Below are 22,926 nucleotides of genomic sequence, written 5' to 3' on the forward strand. Positions count from 1 at the left end.
TTTCCCCTTTCACAAAGTATTGTTTTAGATTCTAGCTTTATTAAATGAATCTGAAATGCTATTTAAAATTGCAAATCAACCAGAAGTTTTGATATTTCTTTTTAAGTTTTAATATAATTGTTGCAATGTTTTTGTCTGTTTATTGTTAGTCTTGATTTAAAATAATTTATCTGGGGTAAGATTATTCTTGTATAGCAAGAAGTACCACTTAGGATTTCTACTTTGACTGTATGCTTATTATATAGCTGTTCTTTAGCTAGCTATTCGTGGAAAGTAAATGCAGTGTTAACTCTCAGCTAAATCTAAAAGAAGCCAGCCATTGTTCTTCAAAATTAGAGGGAATTTAAAAACAGCTTATGTTGAGTTCAGTGATGATTTTCTTAGAGCATCTTTGCCACTTTAGTTCACACTGTTTTTTTAAAAGATATATGTAATTCTTTAATAAGGTTTATACTAGTACTTGGTAGATGAAACTATCCTAGGAAAATAACAAGAGAATATTGCACAGAATTAGTAATCAAAAAGGGTGGGAAAAGAGATCACCAAGTAAACCATCAAGTAGATAAATCCTAAGTGTTCAAAGTCTGAAACCTAGTTATTTATAATACTGCCCTTCTTTGTCTAATTGAGATGCATATATTAAACTACTTTATATTGACATTTTATTGTTAAAATTTTAAAGCTAATCTTTATCCTCTTTCTTAAAAGATCGGATTATTTTTACTTGTATTTGAGTGTATTGAAGTCCCCTTGAGTCAGTGACCTTGTCTATATTAAAATAGCTGTTCCACAAATCATAATTTTATTTTTATTATAATTTTGGAAGTTAAATAAAAAACTATTATCTTAAAATAATATTGCTCTGTAAATTATTTAACCAATTCTTCAAATTTCCACCAACTCTACTTATGTATCTTAGTGTTAGAGAAGTGGCTACTGTTCTTTCTTATACTGATTTTCTTACTATGTGGCTTATTAAGTAAATGTTTAGCTGGCTTCTTAAAATTTGATTTTCATGCTAAGAAATGATTATATGAAGACTTTTGCAATGAATAGCTTCCGTTGATTGGTTCCCACAGCATGTTCATTCCTGTTAGCTTATTCTGTAGTATTTTCTAATATATATTTACTTTTAATAATTATTTGATTTGCTTTTATGTGTGTCCTGAGAGTTTTTACTTACTGTGGAAAGATGTACTTCTGAGTACTATGTAATACAGTTAAATTTTAAAAAGTAATTATGAAAAGTTTTATTGAAGTATAATTATTTAAGGATCATGTAAAGCAAAATCAGATTTTGAGCAGTTTAGTATTTTAGTTTTGAATTATAGAAATTATGTACATTACTTTTTCATGTGATTTTTTTTCTTTTTCTGATCATATGAACTCTTAATTTGAGGAGCATTATGTTAACTTCTAGCTTGTTATAACTAATTAGGTAGTTCTCTCAACCCTTAAAATCTATCCATTCTTTCTTTTCTGCTTGCTTTACTAATGACTTCCCTATCCTCTCCCAAAACATCTTACTTCTTCCATCTTTTGGTTTGGTTGATGTACGTGAAATATGAATACAGACGGAGGCCTTTATGTTATAGAGCATCATTCAGTGAAAAATTCTTCCAGAGGACCAGAGCAGCAGGACGTGCATCAAGGTATCTAGAGTTTGTGGACACCTTAAGTATTAAGTGGCCAGGTTAATGCAACTGAATTATATATATACTCTTTTACCTAAAATTTAGTATTGGTACCTGGATTAGGGAAGTGTTTTAATAATCTAGAATAGATATTTAGATAAAACAGACATTTATTTTGACTCTGAGTATCACACAGTAAAACATTAAATATCAATGTACAGAGTAAAATTTTTCAGAGAATTTTTAATATAAAATATATTATATCAGTAAGTAGAGCTCAATATTTTTCTTTCTCCTCTAATGTGACTCATGCACATTATTAGTCACAACACTAGTGTGTGTGGTGTGGGGAGAATTCCGAATTTACTGCAGTGGGGAGCATTGTAGTTTGATGCCCCCTTCCAAGGGAATAATTCTGACCCTCCCCCTCTCCCAGGAACTTTGCAGTGTTAAAAAGGATACATCTCCTTTTTAAATCAATTTTTTACTCTTTCAGTTTTATCGAGATATAATTAACATACAGCCTTGTATAAGGTGTTTGGTATAATGATTTGACTTCCATAAATCATGAAATCATTATCATAAGCAGTTTAGTGAACATCCATCATTTCATACACAGATAAAGAAACAGAAAAAATATTTTTCCATGTGAAGAGAATTCTTAGGATTCACTTCCTTTTTAAAAAATTAGTCTTTAATGATATATTTTTTCCTGATGTTCTTAGATATTTTATTATCTAAATTCCTCTGCATTTGGGGATTCAATACAATTTTAGTGCCTGTCCACACAAAGAAGAATAAAGATGTCAGTAATCTAGAAATTACTTGGTGCAAAGCTACACTGCTTTGTATGTGATGCTTGTCATTTGCCTCTCTCTGTAGCTTCCTCCTGTTGAGGCTCTACTAGATCTTAGCTAGTGAGAAAAACTGGGGTAGTGGAAATTGATTTCTTTATGAAACCATCTTTCTGTAATTATGAACTTATATTTATTTCATTATATATTTTAATAGTCAATATGTATCTTTAATTTGAAATTCTCTTCTTCTGTGTACTCTTTTGATAGTTGACATCTGGTTATATTATTTTGAATAAAAGGCAGATATTCTACTACCTATAAAACTAAACTTTAAAATGGAAAATTAACATTTATATCCATAGTAAATAGATAAATATTAATTCAAATATATTAGTTACTTATATTAAAGATAGATTATTATTCATTGCTTTTGACTTTGAGATCAATACTTAGAATTCTATAAAATTATGAACAAATGGTTCTCTCATGTAATGGTTTATCAGTCTTTATTTTTCTTTCTTTTTTTGGTTTTCTTCAAATATATTGTTTCATTCTGTTATTAAAAGTTTTATAGACTTGTGGATTTTTTTTAAAGAATTGAACCTTAGCGCTGACTTTGCATTTGGAATTAAAGTTTATTATTTGGCAAAATGATTGTTTATTACTTCTACATGGCCTTATCATTTGCTATGCTGGGAAAAATGAAGTCAGTTATGATGATACTTAAACAATCTGCATCTCTTTATCTTCTATCTCAGCTAAAAGTTTGATATGCACAGGAAAATAACATGGCTGGAAAATATCCAAGCCTCGATAAAGGGTTTATAAAAGAAAATGCATGGAAGAATTGGTGAGCTTCATTCCTTCATAATAGCCAGTGAACTTATGGGCATCTGATCTAAATAATATTTAAATATTGTTTTCTAGCAAAGATCTTCATGGACCAGATGCAGTTTATTATCGACATTTTTATATCATGTATATACACTATTCTCTTTAATATATTATGAAATTAATGTGCTGATTTGCTTCTAGGATTCTTAATCATTCAACTTATGTCATAAGAAACAAGCCAAAACAAACTATGGAATGCGAAAAGAGGTATAAAAATATCTTAGTTCTTATGGTCAATATTGTATAATGAGAGTTGATCCTTTGACAGTAATGTTCCTATATGTAGGTTTTAATAGAATAATTGATATCAATTTAATATAATGAGATAATTTAAAGAAGAAATGGCTTTTTAATTTTTTTAATGTATTATACAATATAAGTTAAATTGACTTTTGATGTAAACAAATGCAAGAATGCTGACTTAAACTTTTTGTGCTCATACCTGCATTTTGTTTTGATGACAGAATCATTTATCCACCTGTTGTTGTTGTTCAGTCGCTAAGTTATGTCCTACTCTTTGCAATGCTATGAACTGCACTACACCAGGCTTTCCTATCCTTCACTATCTTCCTGAGTTTGCTCAAACTTGTGTCTATTGTGTTGATGATGCTATCCAACCATCTCATTCTCTTGCTCTCAATATTTATCCATTTAGCAGACATTTATTGTATTAGTATTATGATCAGGAATAATGTGTTATCATTGATTGTATTTGTTCTCTATGTTATAGTTCACTTTTTAATTTCTTTTTCATTAGGTTTTATTCACTTCTTCTATATGAATACATAGTCTAAATCCAGGTATATGAATTCCAGAGAACTAGAGGACCTTGAAAGTTTCTATTTATTCTTTTTGGTGGTTTGAAAATTTGCACCAAACTCAACTTCTGAGTTATTCCTATGGGAATGTAAAAGTTGAAGGCTAGGGTGTGGGTACAGAATAACACACAGAGAGAATTAACATTTGTTAAATGGTTGTTGTATGTATACTATTCTTAGTGTTTTAGCTGTATGATCTCATTTAATCCTCATAATAACTTAAGAAGTTGTTGCTATTGTCATCCCCATTTTATAGGTGAGAAACTGAGGCTCAGAAATTGCCATAGCTTTTCAGGGTCACACAGTAAATGGTATAGTGAGAATTTAAACCCAGGAAGTCTGGCTTCAGAACCCCAACTTTTAATGTATGGAAACAAGAACAGCTTGCTTTCTCCAAATGCATACATTTCATTGATGTCTTTTCCAAACTACCTTACAATCCAAACTGGACTTACTTTTCCCAAATCTATTTCTTCTCCTGTATAGTGCACCTTGAGTGAATGTGCCACTGTTTATATAGTCAACTTTGGAATCATTGGAAATTGCTTTCTCTTACACATTCTTCCCAATCCAGTCAGTCACAGAAAACTTTAGCTTGTTAACATTATTTGTATCTTAACTTCTTAACATTATTTACATCTGTCTCAACCTCTCCATTCCTGTTGCAGTGATGTTGGCTCAGGCCCTGTCTTTTCTACGTTTCTACCTGGACTATTGCAACAGTTCGCAGCCATACCTCGTTTCTCAAGTTTGGCCTACCTTTAAATCTGTTTTCTGTGCCAATGGTGTAAGAGTGATGGTTCTTTTTTTTTTTTTTTTTTTTAGAGTGATGGTTCTAAAGCACAGGCCTGACATGTGTTTCCAAGTTATTAATCTTCTTTTTCTAACTTTTAGAATAAAACTTAAAATGTTTGGCTTAACCCACAAGATTGAAGTGAGTTTCTGCCTAGCTTGTAAGCCTCAGCCTGTGTACTCTTGCACTGGCACGTTTTACAGCTAGGAACCATAGTACTCCTTCCTTTATTCCAACATGATTTCATATCTCTGTGTTCTGTGTCCTGGTGTTTCTGCTGGAATTGCCCCTTCTTCTTCCATTTTTCACTTCAGTTCAGTTCAGTTCAGTCGCTCAGTCATGTCCGACTCTGCGACCCCATGAATCGCAGTACGCCAGGCCTCCCTGTCCATCAACAACTCCCTGAGTTCACTCAGACTGACGTCCATTGAGTCGGTGATGCCATCTAGCCATCTCATCCTCTGTCGTCCCCGTCTTCTCCTGCCCTCAATCCCTCCCAGCATCAGAGTCTTTTCCAGTGAGTCAACTCTTCGCGTGAGGTGGCCAATTCCTCCCAGCATCAGAGTCTTTAACAGTGAGTCAACTCTTCGCCTGAGGTGGCCAAAGTACTGGAGTTTCAGCTTTAGCATCATTCCTTCCAAAGAAATCCCAGGGCTGATCTCCTTCAGAATGGACTGGTTGGATCTCCTTGCAGTCCAAGGGACTTTCAAGAGTCTTCTCCAACACCACAGTTCAAAAGCATCAATTCTTCAGTGCTCAGCCTTCTTCACAGTCCAACTCTCATATCCATACATGACCACAGGAAAAACCATAGCCTTGACTAGATGGACCTTTGTTGGCAAAGTAATGTCTCTGCTTTTGAATATGCTTTGGGTTGGTCATAACTTTCCTTCCAAGGAGTAAGCGTCTTTTAATTTCATGGCTGCAGTCATCATCTGCAGTGATTTTGGAGCCCCAAAAAATAAAGTCTGTTTTTTTCTTTAAAAAAAAAAAAAAAAAACTGTTTCCACTCTTTCCCCATCTATTTCCTATGAAGTGATAGGACCGGATGCCATGATCTTCGTTTTCTGAATGTTGAGCTTTAAGCCAATTTTTTCCCTCTCCTCTTTCACTTTTGTCAAGAGGCTTTTTAGTTCCTCTTCACTTTCTGCCATAAGGGTGGTGTCATCTGCATATCTGAGGTTACTGATATTTCTCCCGGCGATCTTGATTCCAGCTTGTGTTTCATCCAGTCCAACGTTTCTCATGATGTACTCTGCATAGAAGTTAAATAAGCAGGGTGACAATATACAGCCTTGACGTACTCCTTTTCCTATTTGGAACCAGTCTGTTGTTCCATGTCCAGTTCTAACTGTTGCTTCCTGACCTGCATATAGATTTCTCAAGAGGCCGGTCAGGTGGTCTGGTATTCCCATCTCTTTCAGAATTTTCCACAGTTTATTGTGATCCACACAGTCGAAGGCTTTGGCATAGTCAATAAAACAGAAATAGATGTTTTTCTGGAACTCTCTTGCTTTTTCCGTGATCCAGTGGATGTTGGCAATTTGATCTCTGGTTCCTCTGCCTTTTCTAAAACCAGCTTGAACAATTTTTCACTTAGGCTTTAGAATTCAGTTCAGGTATAAGATAACTTTTTATACCCAAATCTAGAAACATTCATCTGTCTCAAATTTCACTTGTGTGTATGTGTGTGCTCAGTCATTCAGTCATGTCCAACTCTTTGTGATCCCATGGGTTGTAGCCCACCAGGCTCCTCTGACCATGGGATTCTTCTGGCAAGAATACTGGAGTGGATTGCCATTTCCTCTTCCAGCAGCTCTTCCTGACCCAGGGTTTGAGCCCTCATCTTCTATATCTCCTGCATTAAACTGGATTTAACCCACTCTCTCCCTTTTTGAATACTGATTCTTTATCTCACATGTTTTTTGTCCTTGAAGTTTCTGTTATTACCTTCCTTCTCAGTTTCTTTCCTTTTTTAATTTATTTTAATTGTAGGCTAATTACTTTACAATATTGTAGTAGTTTTTGCCATACATTGTCAGTTTCTTTCATTTCTATCTTAAGCTTCCTCACCAGGTTCCTAACATTCTCTTGAGAAAGCCCCAATTACCCAAACTTCAAAATGGTGATATTCAATCTTGGCCTTTTCTTTACAAAACTCTTACTTTCACTTTTCTCATTTTCAGAACAGTCACCTAATTTCTTCTTTAAAAACAAAACAAAATTTTAGTTTTTTCCTGTTTATCAGAATAATGTAGCTTTATTGTTTAAAAATAGGAAAATTTTGTCATAAAGGAAAAAAAGAATCATCTATTATCCTACTCCCCAGAAATGACAAGCCTTAATATTTTGGTATTTTCCCCTTAAACCAGTTTTCTGTATATATGCATGAACATCTGCATGTGCATGTGTATTTCTGTGTACATATGTATATATATACATACACACACACACAGCAGAGTTGTATTGCCTGTTACCTACTCAACAGCTCTGCTAGGATGTATGATGCATTTGAGACTTAACCTTCCCATATAGCACTTTTAATCATTCTCTTTGTCCCTCAAAACTTAACTCTTCTTGCATTTTTCCCCATTTCAGAAAATGTCAGCTCCATCCTTCTATTAATAGTTGCTCAGCTCAAAGACCTCAGAGTCATCTGTAACTTGTCACTTTCTTTCACATTCCACAACTAATCCTTTAGCAAATTCTATTGACTCTACCTTCAAAATATGCCCAGAATCTGATCATGTCTTACCACCTCCACAACTATCACCCCAGCCCTAGAAATCTCTTACTTCAGTTATAACAGCCTTCTACCAAGTCTCCTTTCCATCCTTGCTTCTTTCTAGTCTGTTTTCAATTAAAAAAAAGAAGAAGAATCAGATTGGTATTTTTAAAATGTAAGTTGCATCATGTCGTTCTTCAGAATTTTCTAATGATCTCTCATTTCATTCAGAATAAAAACTAGGGTCTTTTAAGGACTTGTGAACCTTTGCATTATTTGGCTCTCTACTGCATTCCTTTTGCCTTGTTCTTCCTGCTTGTTAATTCTTCTCTAGTTATATGGGCCTCCTTGTTGACTCCCAATACTCCCAAGTTTCCCACCCCCTCAAAGCTTTTGCCTCTATTGAAATGATTTCCTCTCAGAAAACCATATGGCTTATTCCCTTGTCTTTACGTTTCTGCTCAACTTTCATTGCTTCAGCACGAGATTCCCTGGACAGCTTAGATAAAAGAGCGTCTCTTCCTCATTCCTTCTTCCCTTTTCGCATACCCTGCTTTACTTTTCTCCACAGAACTTAGTACTGTCTGACATTGTAAATATATACTTTTTTACCATCTGACATTCTCAGTACTTTATTATTCATATCTCAGACTTCTTTATTTGTTCATTGTTTGTCTTCACCACCCTACCACCACCTGGGTGCAAAACAGTGTTTCTTTTATCAATTAATCAGATCAGATCAGATCAGTCACTCAGTCGTGTCCGACTCTTTGCGACCCCATGAATCGCAGCACGCCAGGCCTCCCTGTCCATCACCAACTCCCGGAGTTCACTCAGACTCACGTCCATTGAGTCAGTGATGCCATCCAGCCATCTCATCCTCTGTCGTCCCCTTCTCCTCTTTTCCCCAATCCCTCCAAGCATCAGAGTCTTTTCCAATGAGTCAACTCTTCGCATGGGGTGGCCAAAGTACTGGAGTTTCAGCTTTAGCATCATTCCTTCCAAAGAAATCCCAGGGCTGATCTCCTTCAGAATGGACTGGTTGGATCTCCTTGTAGTCCAAGGGACTCTCAAGAGTCTTCTCCAGACCACAGTTCAAAAGCATCAATTCTTTGGCACTCAACTTTTTTCACAGTCCAACTCTCACATCCATACATGACCATAGGAAAAACCATAGCCTTGACTAGACGAACCTTTGTTGGCAAAGTAATGTCTCTGCTTTTCAATATGCTTTGGGTTGGTCATAACTTTCCTTCCAAGGAGTAAGCATCTTTTAATTTCATGGCTGCAGTCACCATCTGCAGTGATAGGAGACTATTTGAAATTTCCAACACTGTGAATTTGTCTTTCTCTTTAAAGTTCTTTCATTTTTCCTTCATATATTCTAAAGCTGTTATTAAATACATAAATGTTTAGGATTATAATGTCCTTTTGGTGGATTTACATCTTTGTCATTATAAAATGACTTTTTAAATATTCCTGGTTAGGGTGGCTTTTTTGTGTGTGGTGTACAGGGTCTTAGTTCCTCAATCAGGGATCAAACCCATGCCCCCTTCAAGAGATGCACAGACTCTTAACCATTGGACCGCCAGGGAAGTCCCCTGGTTATATTCTTTGCTCTGAAGTATACTTCCCTGATAGTATAGAGTCACCTCAGCTTTCTTCTAGTTTAGTTTCTTTCTGAGTGTTTACATGATATATCTTTCTTCTTCCTTTTATATTTAACCTATTTGTGTCTTTATGGAGAAAGGCAGTTTCTTGTTGTTAGCATATGGTAGCATCTTCCTTTTCTATCAAATCTGACAATCTAACTATTAATTCCAATGTTAGGATTTTTAATATTTAATTGAAACTACTGGTATTAATGGATTTAAGTCTACTCTATCATTAGGTGTTTAAATTTTGTCTTATGCATTATTTTTAATATCTTCCTTCTTTTTCTCCTATCTTTTGAATTACATTTTAAATTCCTATTTATCTCTGTTGTGGGCTTATTAGACATAACTAGTTGTTATGTTAGTGATTGTTTTAGGGTTTAAAGTATATTTAATTTATCACAGTCTATCTTTAAGTGCTATTATGCCATATATATATTGGATAAGAACAAGAGTATACTTCTATATCTTCCCTCCTGGCCTTTGCAGTATTGTTGCCATACGTTTTACATTTGTGTTAACATCAGTTCATTTCAGTTCAGTCGCTCAGTCGTGTCCGACTCTTTGCGAACCCATGAACTGCAGCATGCCAGGCCTCCCTGTCCATCACTAACTGTCAGAGTTCACTCAAACTCACGTCCATCGAGTCAGTGATGCCATCCAGCCATCTCATCCTCTGTCATCCCCTTCTCTTCCTGTCCCCAATCCCTCCCAGCATGAGAGTCTTTTCCAATGAGTCAACTCTTCACATGAGGTGGCCAAAGTACTGGAGTTTCAGCTTCAGCATCATTCCTTCCAAAAAACACCCAGGACTGATCTCCTTTAGAATGGACTGGTTGGATCTCCTTGCAGTCCATGTGACTCTCAAGCGTCTTCTCCAATACCACAGTTCAAAAGCATCAATTCTTCAGCACTCAGCTTTCTTCACAGTCCAACTCTCACATCCAATAATGACTACTGGAAAAAACCACAGCCTTGACTAGACAGACCTTGGTTGGCAAAGTAATGTCTCTGCTTTTGAATACGCTGTCTAGGTTGGTCATAACTTTCCTTCCAAGGAGTAAGTGTCTTTTAGTTTCATGGCTACAATCACCATCCGCAGAGACCCTGGAGCCCCAAAAAATAAAGTCTGACACTGTTTCCACTGTTTCCCCATCTATTTCCCATGAAGTGATGGGACCAGATGCCATGATCTTCGTTCTCTGAATGTTGAGCTTTAAGCCAACTTTTTCACTCTCCTCTTTCACCTTCATCAAGAGGCTTTTTAGTTCCTCTTCACTTTCTGCCATAAGGGTGGTGTCATCTGCATATCTGAGGTTATTGATATTTCTCCCGGCAATCTTGATTCCAGCTTGTGCTTCTTCCAGTCCAGCGTTTCTCATGATGTACTCTGCATAGAAGTTAAATGAACAGGGTGACAATATACAGCCTTGACGTACTCCTTTTTCTATTTGGAACCAGTTTGTTGTTCCATGTCCGGTTCTCACTGTTGCTTCCTGACCTGCATATAGGTTTCTCAAGAGGCAGATCAGGTGGTCTGGTACTCCCATCTCTTTCAGAATTTTCCACAGTTTATTGTGATCCACACAGTCAAAGGCTTTGGCATAGTAAATAAAGCTGAAGTAGATGTTTTTCTGGAACTCCCTTACTTTTTCGATGATCGAGTGGATGTTGGCAATTTGATCTCTGGTTCCTCTGCCTTTTCTAAAACCAGCTTGAACATCTGGAAGTTCACGGTTCACGTATTGCTGAAGCCTGGCTTGGAGAATTTTGAGCATTACTTTACTAGCATGTGAGATGAGTACAATTGTGCGGTAGTTTGAGCATTCTTTGGCACTGCCTTTCTTTGGGATTGGAATTCTAGTCCTGTGGCCACTGCTGAGTTTTCCCAATTTGCTGGCATATTGAGTGCAGCAATTTCACAGCATCATCTTTCAGGATTTGAAAGGGCTCAACTGGAATTCCATCACCTCCACTAGCTTTGTTCATAGCGATGCTTTCTAAGGCCCACTTGACTTCACATTCCAGGATGTCTGGTTCTAGATGAGTGATCACACCATTGTGATTATCTTGGTCATGAAGAACATTTTTGTACAGTTCTTCTGTGTATTCTTGCCACCTCTTCTTAATATCTTCTGCTTTTGTTAGGTCCCTACAATTTCTGTCCTTTATCAAGCCCATCTTTGCATGAAATGTTCCCTTGGTATTTCTAATTTTCTTGAAGAGATCTCTATTCTTTCCCATTATGTTGTTTTCCTCTATTTCTTTGCATTGATTGCTGAAGAAGGCTTTCTTATCTTTCCTTGCTATTCTTTGGAACTCTGCATTCAGATGCTTAAATTTTTTCTTTTCTCCTTTGCTTTTTGCTTCTCTTCTTTTCACAGCTATTTGTAAGGCCTCCCCAGACAGCCATTTTGATTTTTTGCATTTCTTTTCAGTGGGGATGGTCTTGATCCCTGTCTCCTGTACAATGTCACGAAGCTCAGTCCATAGTTCATCAGGCACTGTCTATCAGATCTAGTCCCTTAAATCTATTTCTCATTTCCACTGTATAATCATAAGGGATTTGATTTAGGTCATACCTGAATGGTCTAGTGGTTTTCCCTACTTTCTTCAATTTAAGTCTGAAGTTGACAATAAGGAGCTCATGATATGATCCACAGTCAGCTCCCGGTGTTGTTTTTGTTGACCGTATAGAGCTTCTCCATCTTTGGCTGCAAAGAATATAATCAATCTGATTTTGGTGTTGACCATCTGGTGATGTCCATGTATAGAGTCTTCTCTTGTGTTGTTGGAAGAGGGTGTTTGCTATGACTAGTACGTTCTCTTGGCAAAACTCTATTAGCCTTTGCCCTGCTTCATTCAATATTCCAAGGCCAAATTTGCCTGTTACTCCAGGTGTTTCTTGACTTCCTACTTTTGCATTCCAGTCCCCTATAATGAAAAGGACATCTTTTTTGGGTGTTAGTTCTAGAAGGTCTTGTAGGTCTTCATAGAACTGTTCAACTTCAGCTTCTTCAGCATTACTGGTTGGGGCATAGACTTGGATTACTGTGATACTGAATGGTTTGCCTTTGAAACGAACAGAGATCATTCTCTTGTTTTTGAGATTGCATCCAAGTACTGCATTTTGGACTCTTTTGTTGACCATGATGGCTACTCCATTTCTTCTAAGGGATTCCTGCCCACAGTAGTAGATATAATGGTCATCTGAGTTAAATTCACCTATTCCGGTCCATTTTAGTTCGCTGATTCCAAGAATGTTGACGTTTACTCTTGCCATCTCCTGTTTGACCACTTCCAATTTGCCTTGATTCATGGACCTAACATCCAGGTTCCTATGCAGTATTACTCTTTACAGCATTGGACCATGCTCCTCTCACCAGTCACATCCACAGCTGGGTATTGTTTTTGCTTTGGCTCCATCCCTTCATTCTTTCTGGAGTTATTTCTCCATTGATCTCCAGTAGCATATTGGGCACCTACAGACCTGGGGAGTTCCTCTTTCAGTATCCTAGCATTTTTCCTTTTCATACTGTTCATGGGGTTCTCAAGGCAAGAATACTGAAGTGGTTTTCCATTTCCATCTCCAGTGGACCACATTCTGTCAGACCTCTCCACCATGACCTGCCCGTCTTGGGTGGCCCCACTGGGCATGGCTTAGTTTCATTGAGTTAGACAAGGCTGTGGTCCTAGTGTGATTAGATTGACTAGTTTTCTGTGATTATGGTTTCAGTGTGTCTGCCCTCTGATGCCCTCTTGCAACACCTACCGTTTTACTTGGGTATCTCTTCATGGCTGCTCCAGCAAAGTGCAGCCACTGCTCCTTACCTTGGATGAGGGGTATCTCTTCACTGCTGCCCCTCCTGACCTTGAACATGGAGTAGCTCCTCTTGGCCCTCCTGTGCCTGCGCAGCCACCGCTCCTTGGACGTGGGGTAGCTCCTCCCAGCTGCCGCCCCTGATCTTGGACTTGGGGTACCTCCTCTCAGCTGCTCCTCCACAGTCGCAGCCTGGCACTCACGAATGCATCCCCTGACCTCAGACACGGGGTAGTTCCTCTCGGCTGCCGCCCCGACCCCGGACTTGGGATATTCAGTTCAGTTCAGTCCCTCAGTCATGTCCAACTCTTTGTGACCCCATGAATCGCAGCACGCCAGGCCTCCCTGTCCATCACCAACTCCCGGAGTTCACTCAGACTCACGTCCATCGAGTCAGTGATGCCATCCAGTCATCTCATCCTCTGTCGTCCCATTCTCCTCCTGCCCGCAATCCTTCCCAGCATCAGAGTCTTTTCCAGTGAGTCAACTCTTCGCATGAGGTGGCCAAAGTACTGGAGTTTCAGCTTCAGCATCATTCCCTCCAAAAAAATCCCAGGGCTGATCTCCTTCAGAATGGACTGGTTGGATCTCCTTGCAGTCCAAGGGACTCTCAAGAGTCTTCTCCAACACCACAATTCAAAAGCATCAATTTCTTCGGTGCTCAGCCTTCTTCACAGTCCAACTCTCACATCCATACATGACCACAGGAAAAACCATAGCCTTAACTAGACGACCCTTTGTTGGCAAAGTAATGTCTCTGCTTTTGAATAGGCTGTCTAGGTTGGTCATAACTTTCCTTCCAAGGAGTAAGCGTCTTTTAATTTCATGGCTGCAATCACCATCTGCAGTGATTTTGGAGCCCCCAAAAATAAAGTCTGACACTGTTTCTACTATTTCCCCATCTATTTCCCGTGAAGTGATGGGACCAGATGCTATGATCTTCGTTTTCTGAATGTTGAGCTTTAAGCCAACTTTTTCACTCTCCTCTTTCACCTTCATCAAGAGGCTTTTTAGTTCCTCTTCACTTTTTGCCATAAGGGTGATGTCATCTGCATATCTGAGGTTATTCATATTTCTCACGGCCATCTTGATTCCAGCTTGTGTTTCTTCCAGTCCAGCGTTTCTCATGATGTACTCTGCGTAGAAGTTAAATAAGCAGGGTGATAATATACAGCCTTGACGTACTCCATTTCCTATTTAAGACCAGTCTGTTGTTCCTAACTGTTCCTAACTGTTGTTCCTAACAGTTCTAACTGTTGCTTCCTGACCTGCATACAGATTTCTCAAGAGGCAGATCAGGTGGTCTGGTATTCCCATCTCTTTCAGAATTTTCCACAGTTTATTGTGATCCACATAGTCAAAGGCTTTGGCATAGTCAATAAAGCAGAAATAGATGTTTTTCTGGAACTCTCTTGCTTTTTCCATGATCCAGCGGATGTTGGAAATTTGATCTCCGGTTCCTCTGCCTTTTCTAAAACCAGCTTGAACATCAGGAAGTTCATGGTTCACATATTGCTGAAGCCTGGCTTGGAGAATTTTGAGCATTACTTTACTAGCATGTGAGATGAGTACAATTGTGCGGTAGTTTGAGCATTCTTTGGCATTGCCTTTCTTTGGGATTGGAATGAAAACGGACCTTTTCCAGTCCTGTGGTCACTGCTGAGTTTTCCCAATTTGCTGGCATATTGGGTGCAGCAATTTCACAGCATCATCTTTCAGGATTTGAAATAGCTCCACTGGAATTCCATCACCTCCACTAGCTTTGTTCGTAGTGATGCTTCCTAAGGCCCACTTGACTTCACATTCCAGGATGTCTGGTTCTAGATGAGTGATCACACCATCGTGATTATCTGGGTCGTGAAGATCTTTGTTGTACAGTTCTTCTGTGTATTTTACATGGTTATTATTCTTACTTTAGTCAATTTTTTCTTTAAAGAGATTTAATCAGAATAATGTCTTCTATCTTTACCCCTTTAGTTACCATCCAGTAGCCTTAGTTCCTTTGTGTAGTTCTGTATTTCCATGCATATCATTTTCCTTCTATCTGAAAGAACTATTTTCACATTACTTTTACTGCTGGTCTGCTGATGTTGAATCCTTCAGTTTCTGTAATGTTTTAAAACGTCTTGACAATTCCCTGGTTGTCCAGTGGTTAGTTCAACCCCTGGTCAGGGAACTAAGATCCCATAAGCCACATGGTGTGGCCATAAAAGAGTATTTCACTTTCATTTTTGAAAGATATCTTTGCTAGTATACAAAACAAAGTTATCAAATGAGAATTTTATACTAGCATATATATATATATGAGAATGTATTTGAGAATTTCGTTTTCTTTTGGTACCTTAAAGAGGTTTTTCTCCTGTCTTCTGGATTGCAGTGTTTCCTTTGAGAAATCTCTTGTCAGTTTACTGAGCCTAATGTGTATTTTTTTCTCTGGCTGCTTTTTATATTTTATCTTTATCATTTGCTTTTAATTTAATTGTGATGTATCTTATTGTAGTATTCGTCTTTTTTTTTTTTTGCTTGGAGTTCATTGTGCTCAAATTTGTGTGTTGTGTGTTTATTGTTTTCATGAAATTTGAAATTTTGAAGTCTTTATTTATCTTCATCATTCCTATCACATAGCATATATTATTTTGGAACTCCAATTATATTAGGTCACTTGAAGTTTCATGCAGATCATCTAAAGAAATTGCATTTTTTTTTTTAGTTTTTCGTAATGAATTAATATAATAAATATCCTATAATATTTTTGACTATATATCTCCAGATACTACATTTCTTTTGGGCTCAAAAGTCTTTAGAGTAGCTCTATGCATAGGGTGTTATTAAATAATAAATGCATTTTGATGTTTTTTAAACGAGCATAAGTTAATCAGAATTGAATACGGTTTGTAAAAGTTTTATGTTATTAGTTCAAAGCATAGGCATGGGTAAATTCTTTAGATTTCTGGTAAAAAGAAAAAACTGATAATTTTATAATGTTAAAAATGTATACCTAAGAGTAATTCTAAATATTTTAAATAATAAGCCATTTTTAATTTTTTAGTGTCTCAGCAGATGAAGTTAATTCACCATTATCACCCCTCATATGGCAGGTAAGAAGAAATTAAATTTCTGTTATATCTAATATTTTTTTCTCATTTATTTCATTAAAATAAATTATCTTGTTACAGCCCTTAGAAAATCAAAAGGATCAAACAGATGGGCAGCAATGGCCAGAATCTCACCCTATAATCTGGCAGAGTGAAGAAAGGAGGCGGAGCAAACAGATTAGAAAAGAATATTTAAAGGTACTTTATTCAATTATAAAATGTACTTTGTAATTATTAGTTTTGATTTTACCCATTTTGTTTTACATCAATATGACAGAATATAACTCTCTAGTTAAATATAGTAAATGTGTTATTTTATCTTGATTTACTACATGCATGTGGTATAATTATATGATCCAGTTATTTCCATAAAATTTCAGCCATTCAAAATAATTAAGAGTAGATCAGAGTGAATTGTGATTTGCCAGATACTTTACAAGAAATATGAATGTTTACTACACTGATTGTTGTAGCTATATGTAATAATGTTTTAAAAGAATTGCCTAAAAAGGTCTTTCATTGAGTTTGTTTCAATAGAGTTGACACATTTTCACAATTAGCATTTAACTGTTTCAATGTAAATAAATGCTATTTATATAATTCTAAAAAGCCTCTCCCCCATTTTCTTATTACCTTAATATATTTCTTAGGATGATGTTTTGTCTCAATTAAAGGCTCAGGCCATCTGAATTATCTCAAATTTCTAGTTAGCAGGATTTTAATGAAATTTCATTGCATACGCCTTCGTAAACATTGAAATATTTTTTGTCTATTTGTGATTCAGGTCTGCTGTATTTGTAGTGACCAGTCATTAGAATTGGAGTACTCTTGAATTTGTTATTGGAATTTCTGATTCAAATGAACAGTGAAAAGAAGTTCCTGCTCTATTCAGCAAATGTTGTTGTCTTTGTGGACTTTTTCTGTTTCCCCAAACCTAATTTTGTCTAATAATAAATACATATATAAGTACATAGTTCTTATTTCATGCTGTTATCAGTTTGATAAAAGTGGATCTCTATGCACATTGATCAGTTTTCTTTTTATGTATGTGTAACATATATTTGGAAGTAGTATCATATGCCCAAAACAAAAATGTTATATGTCTTAGTCTGTGTAAGTTTATGCTGTCAACAAATAATTACTGGATCCTTTTAATGAGCCTCATGTTACCTGGTCAATATGAGAGATAATGAAGAAATAAAAGACAAAGGGAAAAAGGGAAAGACATTCTAGGTAGAACCCTGGTCAATACCCTTTACAAATCTGCAGTTATATTTACATTCTGGTATTTATTAATTTAAAGTCCCCTTTTTTTGTTTATGGAACTTGAACAAAGGCACTAAAGGAAATTTGTTAACAGATAAAACTTGATGAGTAACTGATGATGTGGTATAAATTTTAATATTTTTAACTAATAAAAGAGATTTGATATTTATTTGATCATTAGTGTAGTAAAAGCATACAGATTCTGTTTGTCAAAATACTTATATGTGACAGTTAGTAAGTGCCAGGCACTGTTCTAAGTACTTACTTTACAAATATCAACTCATTTAATCTTTATAACAACCCTATGAGTAAGTACGTTTATTACCATGTTTACTTTATAGATGGGCAAATTAAGGCACAGAGAGGCTAAGTAATATGCTCCAGGTCACTTAGGGTAACAAACGTCTGAGTTCATTGAACCCAGAGCCTATGCTGTGCTGCCTGTTGATCTACTGGGATAGCCTAATACCAAATGAACACTTTTGTGTTTTTAATTTATTGTAACTCAAGTAAAACTCTCAATAAAAATCTTAATATAAGCCTCAGTGAACCTTAAAAAATAGTTGTTTGATTTAATTAGAATAATTTGTTGTTTAATATTTTGTTTTCTATGGCTTAAGTATACCTTCCATAATATTACCATTTTATAAGTTGCTAAGGGATCAAATAAGATAATATTTGAAGAGTCCATAATCATCATTCAACAAATGTGAATTTCTACTATAGTTAATAAAGTAGGTGCAAAGATAAGCTTCAAGTACTGGGAAATGTTTTAAGCAGATATGTAGTTCTCCTCAATAGTCAGAAGATGTCAGTGTTAGGACACTGTAAGAAATTGAATGTCAACAATTTTTTCCTAAGATGTTAAAAAAACTGTAAAATTGAGATACTACTGCTAAGTTGCTTCAGTCGTGTCCGACTCTGTGCAACCCCATGGACGGCAGCCCACCAGGCTCCCCCATCTGGGATTCTCCAGGCAAGAACACTGGAATGGGTTGCCATTTCCTTCTCCAATGCATGAAAGTGAAAAGTGAAAGTCAAGTCGCTCAGTCGTGTCCGACTCTGAGCGACTCCATGGACTGCAGCCTACCAGGCTCCTCCGTCCATGGGATTTTCCAGGCAAGAGTACTGGAGTGGAGTGCCATCGCCTTCTCCTGAGATACTACTAAGTGAAGTCAAAAGTGTTGTTCAGATTTGCCAGTGTTTTCATGGTTAAAATATCATCGATTTCTGTGAAGTATCTTTCTTTCAAAAAGAAAATTTCTTTTAATCACTTATCCCTCAGGAATTAAAAGGCTTACTCATAAGATATAATATTGAACTTAATTTAGATACATAGTTAATGTATACTACTCTAGAGATATATATCAAATTATCACTAAACTCACTCAGTGATGGCTCCTTTAACTTGCTTTGTTATGAAACATAGAGCTTTTGTGCAACTTTACCCCAGCACATATAAATGACTGAACCACAGGATTTCTTTGTTTGTGTCCCATGGTAAATTATTCATGATGCTGTTATTTAGGAGATTTATTGAAAATGTGTGTGTGTAAACTCTAGCTCTCCAGTTTCTTAGTTGCTGGGACTGGTTTGGGGAGGTATGTTTTTCAGGTAAGCCCCTGAGACGAAATTAAAAAATGTTTCAACATAATTGGCCAGATAATGTGAGTAAGAAGATAATTTAGGTCAAACTATATGAGTAAGTAGATCATTGTAGGAGAGTTATGTTAACTTTTAGACTCTTGGCCACCCTTGTTTAGATTACTATTCTAGTAAATAAAATTTAATGTCATTGTTGCTGAAATAAAACCACTGCATTTCTCAAAGTAAAGGTATTCCAGAAAATACATTACTTTAAAAAAAAATCTTAGAGAAATGTGTTAGTATATAAACAAGGTATGAAAATCTAACCTTTTGTTGATAATGTTCAATGTAAATTATAAGCTTTCATTTCTTGTAATGAAATGATGGAATATTTCATCATGAAATATTGGAATGAAATAATGGAATGACAATACAAATTTCTAAATGCATTTGATTTTTTTTTAAATAAAGTTAAAAACACTAGATAACTGTTCTAAATTAGTTTTTTAACATAGTTTATTTATTTTAATATAAATTTATTTATTTTAATTAGAGGCTAATTACTTTACAATATTGTATTGGTTTTGCCATACATCAACATGGATTATTTGATTTATTTAAATGCCATATATATATTTGTCTTCAAATGTATCTCGTTACTTTTGTGATAAAGCATTATGACTCTTAGAATACTTATTTAATTTTGTAAATATAGTACGATAGTTTAATTAGGCTTAACCTGAAGGAAAATATTTTTTCTGACTGTGTTTAACTGTACCAGAATAGGGAAGCCAGCTGGGCTTGTCAAGTGAATTGATTTGTTCTGAGTAAGTTTGTGCACAAGTACTGTCTTTTCTGTGAAGTTAATATGAGCTTCAGAGATGAACAAACTGATCTTTGTTTTTTAAATAGGCCTTTATTGTATAGTATTTGAATTTTGAATTTTGAATTAATGAAACTTCAGTTTTTCAAACTAATATTAACTGAGGATAGCTGAGGTGAATTAGTAAGAATTTGGACTTACAGAATACTTTAAATCTATGTATATTTTCAGATTTGGGTTTTAGGATATTTAAATATGTACAGTAATGCAAAACAAATATCTTTCTAAGTTTTTGTGTATAATGGATATTTTAAATTAGAATAGTACTTGAGTAACAATAATATAAGTCTCATCGAGTTTTTGACTGCATCATCCTCTGTTTCTTTCCTTTATCAATTATCTGCTCACTCTTCTATGTCCTGTCTCTTTACCTTCCATCTTATAAATGTGCTCAGACCTCTACTGTTATCCCTGATTCCCTTTTCAGCTATTGCCTTGTTTCTTTGCTTTCTTCTGGGACCAAACTTGCCTTTTCTAGATCTGCAGTTTTTGATCACTCCTTAACTCACTGTGGGCTTTCCTGGTAGCTCAGCTGGTAAAGAATCCACCTGCAATGCAGAAGACCCCGGTTTGATCTCTGGGTTGGGAAGATCCCCTGGAGAAGGAATAGGCTACCCACTCTATTATTCTTGGACTTCCCTGGTGGCTCAGATGATAAAGAATCTGTGTGCAATGCAGGAGACCTGGGTTCAATCCCTAGGTTGGGAAGATCCCCTAGAGAAAGAAATGGCAACCCATTTCAGTATTCTTGCCTGTAAAATTCCGTGGACAGAAGATGCTGGCAGGCTATAGTCCATGGGGTCTCAAAGAGTCGGACACAACTGAGCAACTTTCATTTCACTTAACTCACTGCAGTGCAGCTTTTACTTCCATTTCGCCATTAAAATAGTCTCACTGCTTCTGCTGCTGCTGCTAAGTCACTTCAGTCGTGTCTGACTCTGTGCGACCCCATAGATGGCAGCCCACCAGGCTCCACCATCCCTGGGATTCTCCAGGCAAGAACACTGGAGTGGATTGTCATTTCCTTCTCCAATGCATGAAAGTGAAAAGTGAAAGTGAAGTCGCTCAGTCGTGTCCGACTCTCAGTGACTCCATGGACTGCAGCCTACCAAGCTCCTCTGTCCATGGGATTTTCCAGTCAAGAGTACTGGAGTGGGGTGCCATGGCCTTCTCTGAAATAGCCTCACTGGAGCGTAACATACCTATTAACGGCAAAATTCAGTTCAGCGTTTGACAGTGATGAGACATCTTTCTTCTCAAAACCCTTTACTTGGTTTCTTCCTCATTTTCCTTCCCTGATTCTTCTTTTTTCTTTTTGATGCTCCTGGCTAACTTTTCTTCTGATTTTTCTCCTACTTGCTCTTAGGGTCTTAGGGTCTTAGGGTCTTAGGTCTCTTTCCTTACTCTCTCTGAAGCTTTTATGATTTCAGATGTCTCATATTCTCCTGGGTCTAAATTTACGTCTCATAACTTTTTTTCACTTGTCTCTGTACCTGTGTTTCTAATTGTCTGGATACCATGTGTTTCATATTCATCGTGTCTCCCTGTCCCATGCCACCACCATGGAACTTGCTCTTCCTCTCTATTCTTTATTTTAGTTAATAGCAGTATTACCCATCCAGTTTTCTAAGCTCTGTACCTCAGTCTTCCTTGATCTTGCTCTCTTTCTTTCTCCTCACCTACTTGTTCACCAGAATGCTAACTATACATCTTTCTCCAGTTCATTACCTCTTCTCCATATCTACTGCCCTTCCTTGTGTTGGAACACATATTCTTTCTTTTATGGGCAGTTGTGTTAATAATAACTTCTTAATGATTCTGCTTTCTCTAGTTTCACAGTTTGTAGAGAAATCCCTGGCTTAAAATTCTTTATTGGCTCCCCATTAGCAATAACAAAATATGGACTTTTAAAAAGCATCATGTCCATCTTTACCTAAGTTCTATTGCCTGACACAGTCTCATTAGCAACTCTTTGACTTTTTCCAAGGCTGAACTTTTTTCCTTTGTGCTCTCCTCTTTCTGAGCATGCTCATTTCCTTATTCCTGAAAAATCCCTACTAATCATTTAGGATTTAGGAATGAGAGTATAGCATAGTGGTTAAGAGCCTTGTCCTCAGAAATCAAACCACTTTGGTTCCAGTTCTCACTTAGATATCTAATTGAGTGACTTTGGTAAATTTGGTAAATTACCTAATCTTGCTGAGCTTATTATTTTTATCTTCAAATGACTCTTTTGGTATCTTCCTTCACAAGATTATTGTAGCTACTGAATTATTTAATGAATAATTAATTATTTAATGAATAATGTAAAGTGCTTAAAACAGTACTTGCCACAGCTACTGCTGCTAAGTCACTTCAGTCGTGTCCGACTCTGTGTGACCCCATAGACAGCAGCCCACCAGGCTCCCCCGTCCCTGGGATTCTCCAGGCAAGAACACTGGAGTGGATTGCCATTTCCTTCTCCAATGCAAAGAGTGTATACTTAATTAGCATGTGTGTGTGTATGTGTGTGTGTGTGTTATTCACTCAGTCGTGTCCTTTGCAACCCCATGGACTATAGCCCGCCAGACTCCTCTGTCCATGGGATTCTCCAGGCAAGAACTAGAGTGGATTGCCATACCCTTCTCCAGACTTCAGTTCAGTTCAGTCAAGTCACTCAGTTGTGTTCAACTCTTTGCGACCCCATGGACCACAGCTCGCCAGGCTTCCTTGTCCATCACCAACTCCCGGAGTTTACTCAAACTCATGTCCATCAAGTCAGTGATGCCATCTAACCATCTCATCCTCTGTCATCCCCTTCTCCTTCTGCCTTCAATCTTTCTCAGCATCAGGGTCTTTTCCAGTGAGTCACTTCTTCACATGAGGTGACCCAAGTATCGGAGTTTCAGCTTCAGCATAAGTCCTTTCAATGAATATTCAGGACTGATTTCCTTTAGGATTGACTGGTTGGATCTCCTTG

The 22,926-nt window shown here is 36.8% G+C and overlaps 1 protein-coding gene across 4 annotated transcripts in view; it reads left to right on the forward strand.

Annotated features, from left to right (window-relative positions):
- The window catches only part of LRCH2 (leucine rich repeats and calponin homology domain containing 2), a 104,556-nt gene that overhangs the window by 63,503 nt on the left and 18,127 nt on the right, over positions 1–22,926 (forward strand). For 2 of the 4 annotated variants that reach the window (XM_086386836.1, XM_086386837.1), the window contains 3 exons: positions 3,467–3,532; positions 16,186–16,234; positions 16,313–16,429. In XM_086386836.1, coding sequence (XP_086242962.1) covers positions 3,467–3,532; positions 16,186–16,234; positions 16,313–16,429 — 232 coding nt within the window. Of the gene's footprint in view, positions 1–1,574; positions 1,653–3,466; positions 3,533–16,185; positions 16,235–16,312; positions 16,430–17,015; positions 19,570–22,926 lie in introns of those variants that run through there. The other 2 variants (XM_086386839.1, XM_086386838.1) reach the window with 2 other exon arrangements.

This window comes from Bos grunniens, chromosome X (genome assembly GCF_055505025.1).
Source record: "Bos grunniens cultivar Pamir isolate PY7600 chromosome X, Bosgru_T2T1.0, whole genome shotgun sequence".
Taxonomy (NCBI): Eukaryota; Metazoa; Chordata; class Mammalia; order Artiodactyla; family Bovidae; genus Bos; species Bos grunniens.